Source organism: Lissotriton vulgaris, chromosome 5, assembly GCF_964263255.1.
Source record: "Lissotriton vulgaris chromosome 5, aLisVul1.2, whole genome shotgun sequence".
Classification (NCBI taxonomy): domain Eukaryota; kingdom Metazoa; phylum Chordata; class Amphibia; order Caudata; family Salamandridae; genus Lissotriton; species Lissotriton vulgaris.
In genome coordinates this window covers 73,901,022-73,917,865 of record NC_141693.1, presented here as the reverse complement: position 1 = coordinate 73,917,865, position 16,844 = coordinate 73,901,022, and the positions used below count along the sequence as shown (strand labels likewise).

Sequence of the window (16,844 nt, the reverse complement as noted above, 5' to 3'; positions counted from 1 at the left end):
AGCTTCTAAGGGTAATGGCTCGGCCCATTTGAAAAGCACTCTGCGGCCGTATGCCAATAATAGGACACTACGCTCTACCTCCCTATTTCTCCTGGCCACTCCCAGATTCAAACGAACTCGTGCTGGAGGGAAAACATTTGAGGTTTGCGCCACTCAGTGTTGGAACAAGCTCCCGATTGCCCTCCGTGTCTGTCAAACAGAATCGGTATTTCGAAAGTCTCTTAAGACCCACCTTTTCTCCACGTAATGAGTCTTTTCCTCTCTCTCCCGTTTCCTCCCCTGTTTCAGCGCCCCCTGTTCCCAGATCTATCAGCGCCGGGACGCCCCGTTGGGGCAGCTGTGCACTTTACAAAACACACAAAATAAAATACTGATAAACAGATCAAAAAAGGGCTACAGTGGCATCACAGAAGCTAAGCGGCACGCATTACCCATTTTGTCAGCTTGTTTCAACTTGGATCAGCACACCCCCCCCCCCTTTTCATGAATTTTAGTTTTAGCACCAGAAAGGTTCTACTTTAACAGCTTTACAAATCTTATCAGTGCTACGGGAAGCTTTAAGTTTTTTTTGTTTTTTTTACTTTGTTTTCAAATTTGTGATATAACAGATACACATTTAAACCCCCCTCCCCCCAAGGGCATCATAATAACACACGTACGCAGATCAACAGCCTCATTATGGCACTTTTTGGACATAGGTTACACTTTAGGCATACTAAGATCCATGAGGAAGATTCAATGGAGAAATAACTGAATAAATATACTGTATCGTGAGGAAATAACCCGGGCCTGCCCCATGCACCACTCCAAACACCTCTCAGGAGTCACCGCCCCCCTCCCCGTCAGATCCCGATCCCTGTGTTGAAAAAAGGTCGCCACTAGACCCCTCAGAATCATTGTGTGAAGGCAGTTCTCCCTCTGATAACCCTGAGATGCACATGGCACATGGCCCACCAAGCCAACAAGTCCTCCTGCAATTTCCCATCTCTCCTTGTGCTCTGCATATGCGTTTCCTCTGTTAGGGTCCATTCCCTGACATCCTTGAGCCATGTAGGGATCTCTGGGGCTCTCTGTCCCATCCATGTTATAGCTACTCTGCGCCTGGCCAGCACAAGCATCAGCTGCAGCAATTTATAAGGAAGTGTGTGCTTTCTCGGCCTAGGTACTAACGCCAGTAGGCAGTGTAAAGGTGTCTGCTTAATCTGGAGGCCCGTACTAGCCTTAATGTGATCTACCATGCTCGCCCAAAATCGCCCTATCAAAGGGCAGACACAGGCTAGGTGTGAAAAGCCCGCCCCCGCCGTACCACATCTGGGGCAACTGTCCCTTCTACTCTCAGAAAAGCGACTCAGCCGGGCAGGAGTGAGATAGGTTCGATGCAGGAAGTTAAAATAGTTTAAAGCGTGCATTACATGACACTTGTCGTGTCAACGCTCCTATTCGTTTACGCTGCCCCTGGTCTAAGGGCGAGCCTATATCAGTCTTCCAAGCCGCCCAGGCCGGAGGGACCGGCAGGGTAGAGTCGCATCTCATGGCTGCGTGAAGCAGGGAAATCAGCCGACGTCCCCGGCCACATGTCAAAAGAATATGTAAGGTGTGAGTCATTGGGGGCTCCGCTGGGCACTGAGGCCAAACCGTCCGAACTATATCACGCAATCCCTGGTAATGTCCCCCTCCAATACCAAAGGTTTCCTCAGCCTGTTCGTACGTCAGGAAGGTGTCTGCGGGGTATAAGTCAGTCAGGAGCTCAAAACCCCCCTCCCTCCATGCCCTAAAGGACACATGCCGCTCCATCTCTATCATGAGCGCCAAAATCCATATCGGGAGTTCCCTGTGATAGGGTGCCGACCGTAGGACGTTTTCTATGAAGCGTTGCCAAACATCTGCCGTGTGCGGTACCACGTAGGGCAATGTAGCCTGTGCTCCCCTCCCCTGCATGAGCGCCACCTTTAACTCCGAGACCGTAGCCCTACCGGCCAGCATCCGTGTCTCCCATCCATCTGCATCGGCGAACCATCTGGCAGCCGGTTGCAGCTGCGCTGCATAGTAATACAGATCGAAGCGCGGGGCTTCTAGACCACCCTCCTCATAGGATCTCACGACAGAGCTTTAAGTTTCTTAGGTCTCTACCCTATGGAATTCAATACCCATTCATTCAGTATAGGCGCTGCTTCAGAAGCTGTTAGAGGGTTTTTTTTCCCTGCAACTACTAAAGGTTTAGGCCGCTGGTTGTGAAATTGCTGTTTAAACTATGTTCGAAATGTAGATGAGTTATGGATTTTTTTTGGCCGTCTTAATATCTTTCTCTTTTTAGGTGCCCCATTGACCCAACTGGCATCTAGGGCAAGCGTCTGAATCGTCAGACACTCCTTTCTAAAGTGGGCAGTCATGAAGGCTCAACGAAATCATTATAGAGCTAACCTAAGTTTTTAGCTTTGAGTATATTAGGATTGAGTGATGGGGAAAAAGTGTCATGCTTTGGGGTCAATTAATGCTTTTGTTACATGGTTTATTTTCTTATAAAGCCATGCCAAAACGTTCTACTTGTTCATTTGGTGGGAAATTACTTGGTACAACTTTCAGGCCTTGTTTTAGTTTTCAGATTTTTCAAAACTGATGGGGTTCACCTTTCGTTTATACCAAAAGAATTGTAATTGGTGAATATTAGAGAAAAGTTACTCATTAGATCGGGGTTGCACCTTGGGGATACGAGCTGTATGTATTAGCGACAGTCTCTTACTTGTGTCTTGGGGATCAATTTTATATTCCAAAATAATTTCTTATGCTGTATCATTTTGTGTTTTCCTTTGTTGGAAAGGCTTTGTGGACAACAATATTTTAGGTTCTCCTGTTTTCATTTAAATCAGTTATTGATACTGAATTGGTTTGAGATTTTGACTTCATCTTTACTGAAAAGGGGAACTTTTCACAGTTCAAATCCTTAGGGGAGGGTGACAGGAAAAACGCCTGTTGAAGTTTTTTTCCTGGTGGCAGATTTAGACGGGATTGAGGCAGGCAGGAAGGGTTGGGGCAGGCAGAATAGCTTAGGACAGAGGAATGAGGTAGGAAGGGGAACAAACAAAGGGGTTGGGGACGAGGTTTAACGTGGGGAATAATTCATGGGGATAATATGGGGAAAAATTCATGGGAGATCGATATGGGGGAAATTCATGGAGGATCAATTAGGGGTGGCGGGGTGGGGTTACATTCAAGTTGTGTAAACATTGATTGCATTATTGTAATTGAAGTATTTGTTGATGAAATAAAAGCGACCTTTTACCCCCATTGGTCTGTGATTTAATTAATTGCCCGATGGGGGGCTTCGGGGTGACATTCCCCCGGGCAGCTTCAGGCATATGGAATCGCCCAGAGCGAGCGCGCGCAGGCGATGGGCCTGCTTTAGAAAGAGGCGGGTTCAAACATTGCGTTCTAATTACCGGTCAGTTGGGGGTCCATAGGGCAGGTAGGCAGCAGCTCAACAGTTTTTGTGCCCCTCCCTCCCACCCTCCCTTTAGTTAGGTTTTAGGTTTCCCACGTTTTTAGGTTGGGACTGAGGTTTCATTTCTCTTGCAGGCAGATTTGGACGGGAATGAGGCAGGCAGGAAGGGTTGGGGCAGGCAGAATAGCTTAGGACAGAGGGAAACAGAGGACAGGAATGAGGCAGGAGGCAGGAAGGGGGACAAACTAAGGGGTTGGGGACGAGGTTCAACGTGGGGAATAATTCATGGGGATAATATGGGGAAAAAAGGTCATGGGGGATCGATATGGGGGAAAATTCATGTGGGATCAATATGGGGATTTTTCATGGGGGATCAATTAGGGGTGGCGGGGTGGGGTTACATTCAAGTTGTGTAAACATTGATTGCATTATTGTAATTGAATGGTTTGTTGCTGAAATAAAAGCGACCTTTTACCCCATCGGTCTGTGATGTACTTCATTGCCTGAGGTGCAGCAGTATTCTTTTATGATGTGTTCCCGCATCAAAAGGTTAAACGGCACTGCTAGCACACAACACCATCACAGTAGTAAAATGCTACATTCAAAGACTCAGTTTACAGAGCCACATTAAATAAGGGGTAGAGGCACACTTAAAGCATCTGCTAAACTCTTCACCAAAGCCCACACAAGGTACGTGCTGCTCAGAAGTGTTGTGCCAGCTGTGCGCCAAATCAATCCCCTGGTTGCAAGTAGTACAGGCTCACTGCAGCATCTCAAAGCTGTTCCAGAGGGGAAAAGTGGGCCATGTGGCCGTGCAGTTACACTTGTGCTCAGGAGTCTCGCTTCACTATTCAAATCTCTAGGAGACACGTGTATTCCATACTTTAAATATTGTTTGCATATAAATGTTGGCCAGCAGTAAGGAGTTTTTTTCTTCACACACCACTTATTCTTTCTTATTCTGCACCAAACAGCCAGGCTGCCCTGGATCTTCACGCCCCTGGTCCTCCCTACATTCCTTGTGAAACTGATTGAAACCTTAAATTATCAGTTCTTCAATCAGGGTCAAAAGCATTGTTTTGTGTGGTCATGTATATGTTAAGACTTAGTGGAGATTTCAAGGTTAGCCACACAACAAAATACATAATTGGGAATTATGATATCTCATTAAGCTCTATTATTAAGGAGTTAGCAAGACTAGCCAGTACACTAGCAGCAAATATGCGTATGTCATCTCATGGGGAAGGATCGGAACCTATTTTACAGGTTTCAGGACTGACCTGAGGTTTCGGAATACACTGAAAGAAATCTCTGAGGACTTGAAGTATGTGCTGCCGGGATTGAGTTTTCAGTAACTTGGACAGAGGTTTGAAGATTGAAATGAGGCTTCTTAAGACTCAATACGATGCTACGGACTAGAGGGAAGTCAGGGCAGACTGGAAAGTGATGACATGGCTTATTCCGGACTCACTCTGAGAAGCCCAGACTTCAGTCTTACCCAGACCTGGCAGAGATCCGCCAAACATCTCTTCTACCGACCCCCATCACTTCTGAACCTAGATTATAAAATCTTAGGTAGAGTGATAGCAAACTGTCTGCTACCACGAATCAGCATGAAAACCAGTCAGGATTCATATATAGATGCAGTTCTCTCACTAATCTCCGTCGCTTACAGCGCCTCATATAGGGCATCCCTCTCGAAGCCCATAGCCCAGTGACAGTGCAATGGTAACCGGCAAAGGCCTATGCAGCACACACATGGACTATCCTGTAATCTGCTGAGACACAAGGGGAGATAGTACAGGCACAAAAAACACCTGAACAAAAAGGAGTGACCAGGAGCTGCAGAATAGCTACTCCCTATCCATCCCCCATCAGGCCTACCCATCAGGATACTTAAACTACGAACTTACCTCTAACGTGGAGACCTAGCTTTTTGACCAATTCCCGGTAGAGCTACCTGATAGCTAAAGAGGAGATGGGCTGTGGAATTCCCCCTCGTCTGTCACCTACCCAGCCGGACTTTGGGCAGACTTTCCTTTGTCTCTCCGTCGCATTCTCCCTCCTAACCCTTTACCCTACCCCCTTTCCCACACTATGCTCCATTTATCTTTTCCACTATGCTCTCTGAATGTTTTCCTGTTGAGACCTAGCTATTTGACCGATGACCGGTGGAGCCACCCGATAGCTATAGAGGAGATGGGCTGTGGACTTCCCCCTCTGCAGTCACCTACCTAGTCGGACTTTGGGCAGACTCTCCCTCGTCTCTCCATCCTATTTCCTCCTACCCCTTTACCCTACACCCTTTCCCTTCTAAGCTCCACTTATCTCGTATTCCACATTCGTGAAATGTTTTTCTAGTAACTGATGTAATTTGTGACTTATGTAATTTTGTAACTTTGTGGAATCTTATGTAAAGCGCTCTGATACCTCCGAGTCTAGCCAGCGCTATATAACACTCAAATAAATAAAAAATAAAACAAAATAGTGTCACTAAACATTGAAAAAGGTATTTGATACCCTGAGTTGAGACTTCCTCCTGCTGACCCTTAAACACATGGCGTTTGGCCCTCGCTATCTGGGTTGGATCTGCTCAATCTACCATAGTCCGACGGCATAGGTCAAGACAGGGGTGCTCACTGTATCTGCTGATTTTTAGGTCTCGCCTGGCGACGCAGTACGAAGCGCTGTCGCCAGCGAGAACTATTGTTACGGAGTTGCCTCTCATGCGAGACATGAGATGGGCAGGGGCAAGAGACGGACTGGAAATGTGGAAACGCACGTGAACAGGAGATGTTCAAGTGCGTAGGGCTCATTTCCAGTCCGTCTCTTGCACGTGCGCATGACACGCTTTCGTTTTCCCTCCCTCCCCCCGTCGGCTCCAGATCATCTCGCTCGGAGATGCAGAGGCTGAGAGCTGGCAGGCAGCGTCTGGCGTGGAGGTAGGCTGGAGCTTCTTGCGAGACACAGAACAGGACTTCTGGCTACATCTTCAAACTGAGGCTGGTTCTAAAGGGCTGACAGAGGCAGCTCGCTGCGCACGTTAAGAGACCCCCTCCCCCTTCAATGCGCAGCAGACTTGGTCCCTTCTTTCCTTGCATAAACGCTAGACTTGGGCAGTATTTAAGTACGTGCTCATTCTGTGTTGTACCTTGTTCTGCATTCATTGTGGCATTTATATAGCGCTTGTTCACCCTAAGAAAGTCTCAAAATGCTTGCTGTGAGTGCCACACGGACAGGGCTTGAGTCGGGGCACCACACGGGTGGACAGCGTCCCCCCACTTATTTTACCGGGAGCTCGATAACTATAAAACTGCAAGTGAGTGCAAGCCACCTTTCGTGACGTCACTTTCTGGTGTGACGTCTGCGTCCCCCCACTTCTCTTTTTTAGGACTTGTGCCCTGCACACGGGGCTAAAGATGTTTATTTATTTTAACCGAAGAGAAAAAAAGCACCTGCTCTCTGTTTGGTAGGTAAATTATTTAGGTTTCTTATTCATGTCATGCTACACACATCCCAATGTTTATGTATTTAGTCATTTAACTGCAGGTGTTGAGACTGAATTGAATGTGGTAATTTTTAGTTGTGTCGAGGATAAAAGTAAAAAAAAAAAAATTTGAACAAAAAGTATATTTTTGCCTGAAGGCAAGTGGACGCTTTACTACAAAAAACAGGGGATGTGTATGTTTGTCGTTATGAAGCCCGGGTCTCGTCTAGACGTGGGTGGGGTCAATGCACGTTTGTTGACCAAAGTAAAGGACTTTGCCTTCGCAGATGTGGTCCCTTTAATACCTGCGATGTGCGCCAGCCACTGCCCTAGGCCCCAGCCTATCTTAGAACATGTACAATAATATCAGTTTCCTTGTTTCTCGATCAACAAAGGGCAGGGTTTGGTCTGTTTACTCTTTTGCAGAGTTGCGACACTAAAGGCTCCGCTCTTGGGCACACTAGTATGAGCAAGCGGTGACCGACTGATTGTATTAATTCCAGTTTTCTGGGTAGGTGTTCCTCCTTCAGCGTCTTTTGTACTCTCACTTAATCATTAAAGGAACTAATTTAAATACACTGCAGTGCCATGGCACTCTGTGTGATAGGAACCTGTGTTAATGGCAGGGTTGCACTGCTCGAGTACTTTGGCACAGTGGGGAATCTTGGATTGTTGGAGTTGAAATAAATAGTTTATGTGGGAATCCGCCCTCCAAGGTCCCATGTCGCGGGGGTTAGTGTCCGTGTAAGGATAGTTTGCATCTGGCTGTGTGCGCCACGCCCCTCGCTCTGATTGATGTAATTTGTGCTCTACAAACTGACCTGGAAAAATCATGCTGCTAGCAGCGAGCACCGTGCTGTGAAGCATGACATGCTCTGTGTCACAGGGAAGCGATGAAGGCGGGCCTCTGCGCTGATGACGTGGGGAGTGGGAGGCGTGAAGCGCGCAAAACAAGTGCACAAATCTCTGGTGCATCCAATAAGTAGCACCTAATTCTGACTCGACCCGTGGGCCATGCCAGACCCATATTGCAAATTCAATTGTAACTGTGAGAAGGCAGTAAGGTACTAAAAGAGGATGTAAGTAAACGTCTGCTAAGCCTAACATCAAAGACCCTGGACCTTAAACATGGTAAATACATTGAGATCTTTGCTACACTTCCTTTGCCTCTATGTACAGCTCTAGCTCCTACCTATGTTCTTAACGCGGAGGCAGACTAGCCTACAGGACAAGTGCCCAGAAAGTGCCAGAAGGGCTATTCTGACTGGTCAGTGTGTGAGGCGATTTGTGGCAGATTGTGGACCTGGTTTATAGCCTGGTGGGCTGTTTTTACATATGGTCTGGCTTGCCACCAATTATGAGAGTATAAGTAGAGATGAGCTTTGGCTTCAACCACATGTTGGAAGCCAGGAGTATATGTTTTAAGTGGGCAGAAGTAGTGTGCTTCCACAGAAAAAAGTGCTTTCCCTGGACACCGCTGTTAGCATTTTGTTCATTTATCCAGTTGCCTGAGCTTGAATTTTTGGGGATGAATGCAAGATTTTGTAATGCTATTGAAGTGACTTAGAGAGCTAGTTGATTTATGGTGTTTTTCTCTGGCAATAAGTAAGCTACTTGGATCTTTAGGTCTGGCTTGAAAGTGTGTCACCTGATCTTTTCACCCACAGCAATATTATTCTACAGTTCTTTTCTTACACAAATACAAATCGATTCCCATGCTATTTCCCTTTAATGTGTCGCATTACCATAAACCACATTGCTGTCAGAAGCACAAATGCATTCCGTTTCCCATACCTTGCAAAACAACCATGAAGTTTAGTTGACTTTACAGGTTTAAAACTGCCCTGAATTGCAGAATGTGGGCTATATTTTTAGATCAAATTGTCACTAAGTAGGGGTTGAATTGCACGAAAGTTTGAATTAAGTAGTAGCACACAATTCACTGTGATTGAGTACTAGTATATCAAACAAGCATTTGCAATGCAATAGGTCTCGCATTTTTGAGAGTTTAAGCTATTGGCATTGTAAGGGACAATGCCTTATATTTATGTTTTTAAAACCAAAACATAAAAAAAGGCATTGTCATTTACAATGCCAATAGCTCAAATTCACGTAAATGCGAGACCTATTGCATTGCAAATGCTTGTTTCCTCTTGTAAAGGAACCGCTGGCCTGCCAGCTTAGGCAACGGGCACATCACTGGAGGAGTCAGGAGCTGGGTGCACACCATGCCATCTTGGGGTATGCGGATGATGCCCTAGTGTTTTTTTGCTTCAGAAGTGGTGGCCTCCCTACCAGGCCTAACACTTACTGCACAAGTTTGGGACATCTCGGTTTCCCCTGGCACCACTCCATGAATTGTTCATGGCTGTCCCTGTAAACCCGCCCCCGGGACATAGACGACGTGTACAGATATACCACTCGGAAACGGATATCAAGCAAGGCAACGTGGACAAGTCACTGCCCTTCTGGCGATCGCTGCACTTATCACCCATGGGACAGGTGGCGATCTCCAAGATGCTGGTGCTACCAAGGTTTGCCTATAATCAACAAAAGAGCGCCCTAAACACTACAACCATGAAGAACCCTATTCTTCTGTGCAAACTAAGTGAAAGACCTATCTTTAAAGCGAGTGGTCAGTTGGTACAAAATTATATGAAGGAAAAGGGAAAATTAATTATTTTCTAAAAGAACCCTCACTCACCCTAGAGGTGACATGCTTCATCATTGGGTTTGTTCACAGGGGGGGCTGACTATCCCCTCCTGTGTGCTACCACGCCTGCAAGTGCAGCGGAGCAGGTATGTGTGAAAAGTGGTGTTCAGTGAAAAAAAGGTGTGTGGTTAAAAGATCACAACCGTGCCTCAACAGACTTTATTCGGGGCCAGTTGTTTCACATTAAAAATTGGTACGATCACTGGATGTTTTAATTTTTGTCCAGGGATACCAATAGGTGACTGGTCAACATGTTTCTGCTGTAAAAGCTAAAGTCAGCTCAGCTTTCTTCAGGACCAAATTAAAAATTAAACAATCCTACCGGGGTCCAAGCACGCTAAGGCCTGCCCACACCGTTAGGAAATGAAAAGTGAGGTAAAATAACAATTTTGTACTGTCCTCAGGATAACTCACGGTTTACCCATCCAACTCCTGTTAGTCATCAGGCGTTGTATAGTGCTCGTTTTTATGAACCGCTACATGGGCTCAGAGGGATCAGCAGATCTTCACTCGCTGTCAGAATTGCAGACCGCGAGACTCGCCGCCTCTCAACCTACTCGGTTGCTCCCAAAGGCCCGGAACGCACTTACTGTACAAGTTTGGGACATCTCGGTTTCCCCTGGCACCACTCCATGAATTGTTCATGGCTGTCCCTGTAAACCCGCCCCCGGGACATCGACGACGTGTACAGATATACCACTCGTAAAGGGATATCAAGTAAGGCAACGTGGACAAGTCACTGCCCTTCTGGCGATCGCTGCACTTATCACCCATGGGACAGGTGGCGATCTCCAAGATGCTGGTGCTACCAAGGTATGCTCTACTTTTTTCATGGCTGGTGCTTCCCAAAAGCTTCTTTTGTGAGCTGCATGACCTCCTGCTCGAACTAATACTGAGCGAGGACCGCCGCCCGGTTGCTCTCACCACCCTCTACTGACCTCTAACTGAAGGTGGACTTGGCGCACCCAAATTTGAGCTGCATTATGCTGTGGCGTAGCTACAATGGCCAATGTTCTGGTTACGGACGGCTGCATGCCCTGAAAAAGTACTAGTCCGCGAGATTCGAGGTAGGACAAGCATTTGTACGTGGCTGTCAGATCCAGACACTCACTTCCGTAGGGAGACACGCCAGATGACTGTGGCTTGTATTTGTTGGCATAGATCTGTACATGGCAAATGGCCCCACATTCTGTTCTCACCATCCATTGAGCTATGGAACCGGGCACGACTTGCCAGGACAGCACAACACAAATCCCTGGAGGCAAGCAGGAGTTGAGCAATTGTGGTGGCTCTACCACAATGTCATCCTCATGTCTTTTTAAGACTTCATGGATATCTATGGTATAGAGGATGGTTATGTTCTGACACTCCACACCATACAACACGCATTGCACGCCACACGGAATGCAGGGGAAGCAGATCCCCTTTTATCCTCCACATTACATTCAATTTTGAACCAGAACAGCATGTGTCATGCGGGGACCACCCTATACACATCCCTCAATTCTACCCTGCTGGGCTATGCAGCGTGGGCGCACACTAGATGGGATGGCACCCTACCGCAACCATTATTGGCCAAAGCTTGGTCCAGGGTACTTCAACAGATTAAATGTATGCAATTTAATTGCATACCTTAATAGCATCACACTTACCTCTCCACTCAGCGCATTAAACACATGTTCCCGACCCTGAACCCTGAGTGCCTCCGGTGCAAATTGGTGAACACTGGTTTCTACCACATGGTTTGGGAATGCCCAATGCTACAAACAGGCTGGCTAGAGGTTACTAACACAGTGGCCGAAATCGCTGAACACACCCTCATGCCCACACCGGAGTCTTTCCTGACATGGACACGCGCTGAAGCTATCTGCCCTTATGTCACTTCAAACAAAAGGGGACTCAAGGACCAGTGGCGAATATTGGAAAACCTACTTACTTAACATCGAAGTGAACAAAAACGACCCGCGCCCATCATGAAACACACCCCATCACTACTACAGAGGGACCATGAACACGCACCTGGTCGAGGACCACCCAAACAAGGGCGCGGGAGAGTGTAGAGGATATTGGGAGCTATGACCAGTCGTGACCACTGACAAGCTCATGGGACGCCAGCCTGCAAAGTAGGCACTGTCTTGGTCACACTGGTGCCCCCCCCCCATCCTAGTGATGCTAATCACCACGCTCACGAGACACACTTGCCACATTACTCATGCTTGGGACTGATCACTCACCACCAGCCGACTCATGTGACACGAGTCACTCATTACAAGCAGACTCCATGGTTAGTTATTATCATTTAAATTAACACATGTTTGTCTTTCTTGCTCTTTATTAATAAAGAACAAAAACAAAATCTGCTGTATCATCATTTCGTTTTTGACATGTTTGACTGCATTGCATTGTTTTTGTCTGAATAATGCACTGATGTCATATCCTGCAAAGAAAAACTTTATAACATATATTTTTTTTAAAAAGATAAAGAATGGAGAGACATTTCTTAGTACTAGGAGCCGACCTGAGGATTACAATGAGGTATATGAGAACTGGATGAGACCTCTTCTGATTGGAGGGATCTTACTAAAGAATGAGGTCTGGATATGGCTTTAAGGAAATTAACAAAAATGTTGGAAAGCACTCAAGGGATGTATTGATGAGTGGAAAGTTAGTCAGTAAATTCTGAACGAGTTTTTGCACAAGCCTGAACTTGGAGAAACCGGAGGAGGCTCTCCAAGAATGTGCTAGTGTTTTCTGTGTGATGAAGGCACTTTTCCTAGGTCTTCAGGTAGGTTTAAAAGACATGAATACGTTTTGTGAGGACAAAAGCTGGTTTCTGCAGCAACTATTTCAAGACTCAAAAGAGTTTTCTGAGGATTCAAATGGATTTCTAAAAATTTAAGGCAGTTTCCTGATGACTATGGGGAGTTTTTGGAAGACTTAAGGACGTTTTATGGGGAATTAAAGGTATTGTCTAAGTGCTTGAGTTATAAGGGGATATAAAGTGATTTCATGAGGATCTGAAAGTTTCGTAACACTTCGTGTGAGCTCAGTAGTGGCGTTTACACACTGTAGTAGCCAGGTCAGCTCCTTACACACTGAGAGGGGAATAATAAATCAGACTTACCTCTTTAGGGTGGTTTTGACATCCTGCAAAACAGAGAAACAAATCAGTTTTCACAGGAGAGGTTAAAACGCCGGTATTTTTCGTATCACTTCTAATTAGACATAGTTAGAAGACAATGGGGACCTATTCCTCTTGCAGTCTGTAATCTTGTGAATTGAGTCTAGTGACACAGCATAGTCTGTAATGTGATGGATTGAGTCATGTGACAGTAGAATATGCAATATTGTTACTGGGGTCACATGACAGCACAGTCTTTGGGTTCACGTGAAACAGAAGAACCTTCCGTTCTGAATGGTAAGCATGTAACGCAGCACAGTGACATATTCTGGATGCAGTTACACAATAAAACACAATCGGATATTCGGTATGGGCTCAGTTAACTCCTTGTATGATGTTTCTTTTTTTTCCCAAATATTTTTATTGGTATTTTTACATATACATCAAAATTACATAAAACATGCAGACATCCTCGCGTTCTCCATCTGTGGTTGGCAGTCCTTGTGGTTGGGCTGCATGGTGGTACCGTTTACGGGGTCACTTGACACACCAGTGGGTGATATTAGTGAATTCACATAACCTAATCTGAAAGAAGTCACATGACACAATCTGTGATATTCTGAATGTTATCACGTGAACCAGCACAGACAACGATTTTCTGAATGAGGCCACATGATACAGTCTGTGATATTTTTAATGGGGTCACATGACACTGCATTGTCGGTTATATTGTAATCCGTGTCACATGGCAAATTCCACATATAATTACAAATTAAGAATTATTTCTATCCATAAAGGAGACATGTTTCAAGATCTTACAGGTAATGACTCACACTGACAGCACAGCTAGGGTAGTGAGTGGAAACTGGTTTCTACACATGAACACTCCCCGAGAGGTATTTGGACCTCTGCAGTGACTAATGGAGTCTGATCCACTGTAATCTCTGTTAGAATTGAGCTGTGATCTGCGACCGATAGTGCCTGGGTTTTAAGGCCAGCAGCCCTTGTACAGTTAGGATACGGGGTTTTGAGTAAGTTGCAGTTGTCGGGTATGGAGACAGTACATGAAATAAAAAGGAAATTTATAAAGTGCAAAAACATTCACCCAAGGGGGGCAAGGCGCTAGCTCATCGAATGAATAGTTAACAAACAGAATGTAGCACTTCAAAGATTAAAAAGCCACGTTTTTAATGCCTTTCTGAAGGCCAACAGATGTGTTTCTTCTTTTAGCCTTAGTGGAAGTGAGTTCCAAAGTCTGGTAGTTTCGACCAGGAAACTTCTACCACCCCAGGAATACTTTTTGAACCTGGGAACTACCAGGTTATGAGCATAGGCTGAGCGGAGATGGCGGGTCAGAATATAAGGCTGCAGATTTTGTTTAAAAAAGGCAGGACCTATGGTGTGAACAGCTTTGAAAGCTATGCAGAGGGCCTTAAATTCGATCCGTCTCGTCACCGGCAACCAGTGTAGCTCTTTGAGTGCCATAGAGACAGATTTGTGCTTTGGAACATTCAACAGCAAACGGGCTGCAGTGTTCTGCACAATCTGCAACTTGGTCAAGCATCTCGTCAGAAGATTGATAAAAAGGCCATTGCAGTAGTCGGCCTTGGATAAAACAGGGGCGGAGACCACTAATTTCCGTAGGTTAGCCGGGATAAAAGGAAGAATCCTTCTAAGTAATTTTAAAGTGTAGAAGGATGTCTAGGTAACCTGGTTCACATGACCATCGAACGAAAGCATGTTACGTTCATATGTATGTGGGGGTTACGGTGAGCATGTAGTGTGTGTGTCTATTGTGATGTAATGTATAGGAACAGGACTCCATTTTGGATCACCTATGTGTGGGTAGTACATATGATGGAGGCTGGGGGGAGCCTGCCAGATAGGGAGGTAGATTATGGAAACCTTTTTGAGGTATTTGAAGCAGACCAGACATCTGTGAAATGAAAAAATGAGGGAGACAAATGATGCTCTGAAGGACATTCGCTGCCCACTTCCTGCATCCTTCATCCCCAGAAGAGTCGATGCATTTCTGTGTAGCAGCTGAGTGGAAAGGGCTCTCTTCTGAGCCTTTGTCTCAGATTCCCCGGTCATGATGCACACAGCTCCGCTCTCTCTTCCTGCCAAGATTGGGTGTCAAAGACTTTAACCTGACAAGTCTGTGCTAATAAATAAAATGTCAGAACTGCCTGAAAAAAGCTCCAGAGATGGACCTCTCAGAATTTTCATCTACCTCTCAAAAAACGAGGACAAATAATAGTGATAAACCCAGGTCACTGTGCCAGGAGTCTCTTTGGCCAGTGTCAAGACCCACAAAGTACTGATGGAGATAAATACTTCAGTTCCAGAGCCAGGATCTAGGATTGCTGCTTCCTTACAGGTGAGGGCAACCTGGAAGGGACTCCTGCAAGGAGAGCTGTGGCTGCCTGTAGAATAGAGGAGCCGTCTGCTGCAGAGAGGCGGTTGGTGAATTACAACACCCAAGTGAGAAGCCGGCCTTGGGGAGTCATCAGCCATTCTGACTGGCGAATAAGGAGCGGTGCAAGGGACTTGGTCCTAACTCTGCTGAAGGAGCTGGATCTACCTTGGTGTAAGAGGCCAACTGACTGAGAAGAAGAGGTTCTGGAAGGGTGCCCAGGAGGAAGAGGTATTAGAAGAGTGCCTGCAGGAGGAGGTACAAGCAGAGGGGATACTAAGAAGAGTGCCCTCATGGAGAAGGTACGAGCAGAAGGAGCACTAGAAAAGTACTATGCAGAGGAAGGTATAGGCAGAGAGGGTGATAGAAGAGTGCCCTGCAGGAAAAGCTATGAGCAGAAGGGGCACTAGAAGAGTGCTATGCAGGACAAGGTACGAGTGGAAGGGGTACTAGGTGCACTGAAAGAGGAGGAGATACGAGCAAAAGGGGTACAAGAAGAGTGCCCTGCATAAGAGGAGGTACAAGCAGAGGGGATACTAGAAGAGTACCTCCTGGAGAAAGTACGAGCAGAAGGAGTACTAGAAAAGTGCTATGCAGAAGAAGGTATAAGCAGAAGGGGCACTAGAATCAATCAATCAATCACAGCATTTATATAGCGCACTACTCACCCAGAGGGTCTCAAGGCGCTAGGGGAGGGGGGTCCGCTACTGCTCGAACAGCCAGGTCTTGAGTTGCTTCCTGAAGGTGAGGTGGTCCTGGGTCAGGCGGAGGTGGGTCGGGAGGGAGTTCCAGGTCTTGGCGGCGAGGTGGGAGAAGGACCGTCCCCCTGTGGTGGTTCTTCGGATGCGGGGGACGGCGGCGAGGGCGTGGCCGGTTGATCAAAGCTGGCGTTTGGGAGCGTAGAAGTTGAGGCGGCTGTTGAGGTATCCTGGGCCTTGGTTGTGTAGGGCTTTGTGTGCGTGGGTGAGGAGACGGAAGGTGATTCAGTGCAGGTCTCTCAGGTGTCCGGAGATGTGGCTGCGACGGGGGATGTCCAGGATGAGACGTGCTGAGGCGTTCTGGATCCGCTGGAGTCTCTTCTGGAGTTTGGCAGTGGTTCCGGCGTAGAGGGAGTTGCCGTAGTCCAGACGGCTGGTGACGAGGGCCTGGGTGACGGTCTTCCTGGTCTCCGTGGGGATCCACCGGAAGATCTTACGTAGCATGCACAGGATGTTGAAGCACGACGAGGAGACGGCGTTGACCTGTCTGGTCATGGTGAGGGAGGAGTCCAGGATGAAGCCCAGGTTGCGTGCATGGTCTGTAGGTTTGGGAGCGCTGCCTAGGGCGGGGGGCCACCAGGAGTCATCCCAGGCGGAGGGTGAAGATCCCAGGATGAGGACTTCCGTCTTGTCCGAGTTCAGTTTCGGGCGGCTGTTCTTCATCCATTCGGCTACCTCTTTCATCCCTTCGTGGAGGTTGGCTCTGGCGGTGGCGGGGTCGTTGGTGAGGGTGCCCTGCAGGGGGAGGTGGTATAGGCTGAAGGGATACTAGGAGGGTGCCCTGCAGTGGAAGGTATAAGCAGAAGGGGTACTATAAGAGTGCCCTGCATAAGAGGAGGTACAATCAGAAGGGGTACTAGAGGAGTGCCCTGCAAAAGAGGAGGTACGATCATCAGAAGGGGTACTAGAA

The 16,844-nt window shown here is 46.9% G+C and overlaps 1 protein-coding gene across 1 annotated transcript in view; it reads right to left on the bottom strand.

Annotated features, from left to right (window-relative positions):
• The window catches only part of LOC147710223 (E3 ubiquitin-protein ligase TRIM39-like), a 150,818-nt gene that overhangs the window by 62,230 nt on the left and 71,744 nt on the right, over positions 1-16,844 (bottom strand). The window contains exon 4 of the mRNA XM_086920903.1: positions 12,764-12,786. Within this exon, the coding sequence (XP_086777029.1) occupies positions 12,764-12,786 (23 nt within the window). The remainder of the gene's footprint in view (positions 1-12,763; positions 12,787-16,844) is intronic.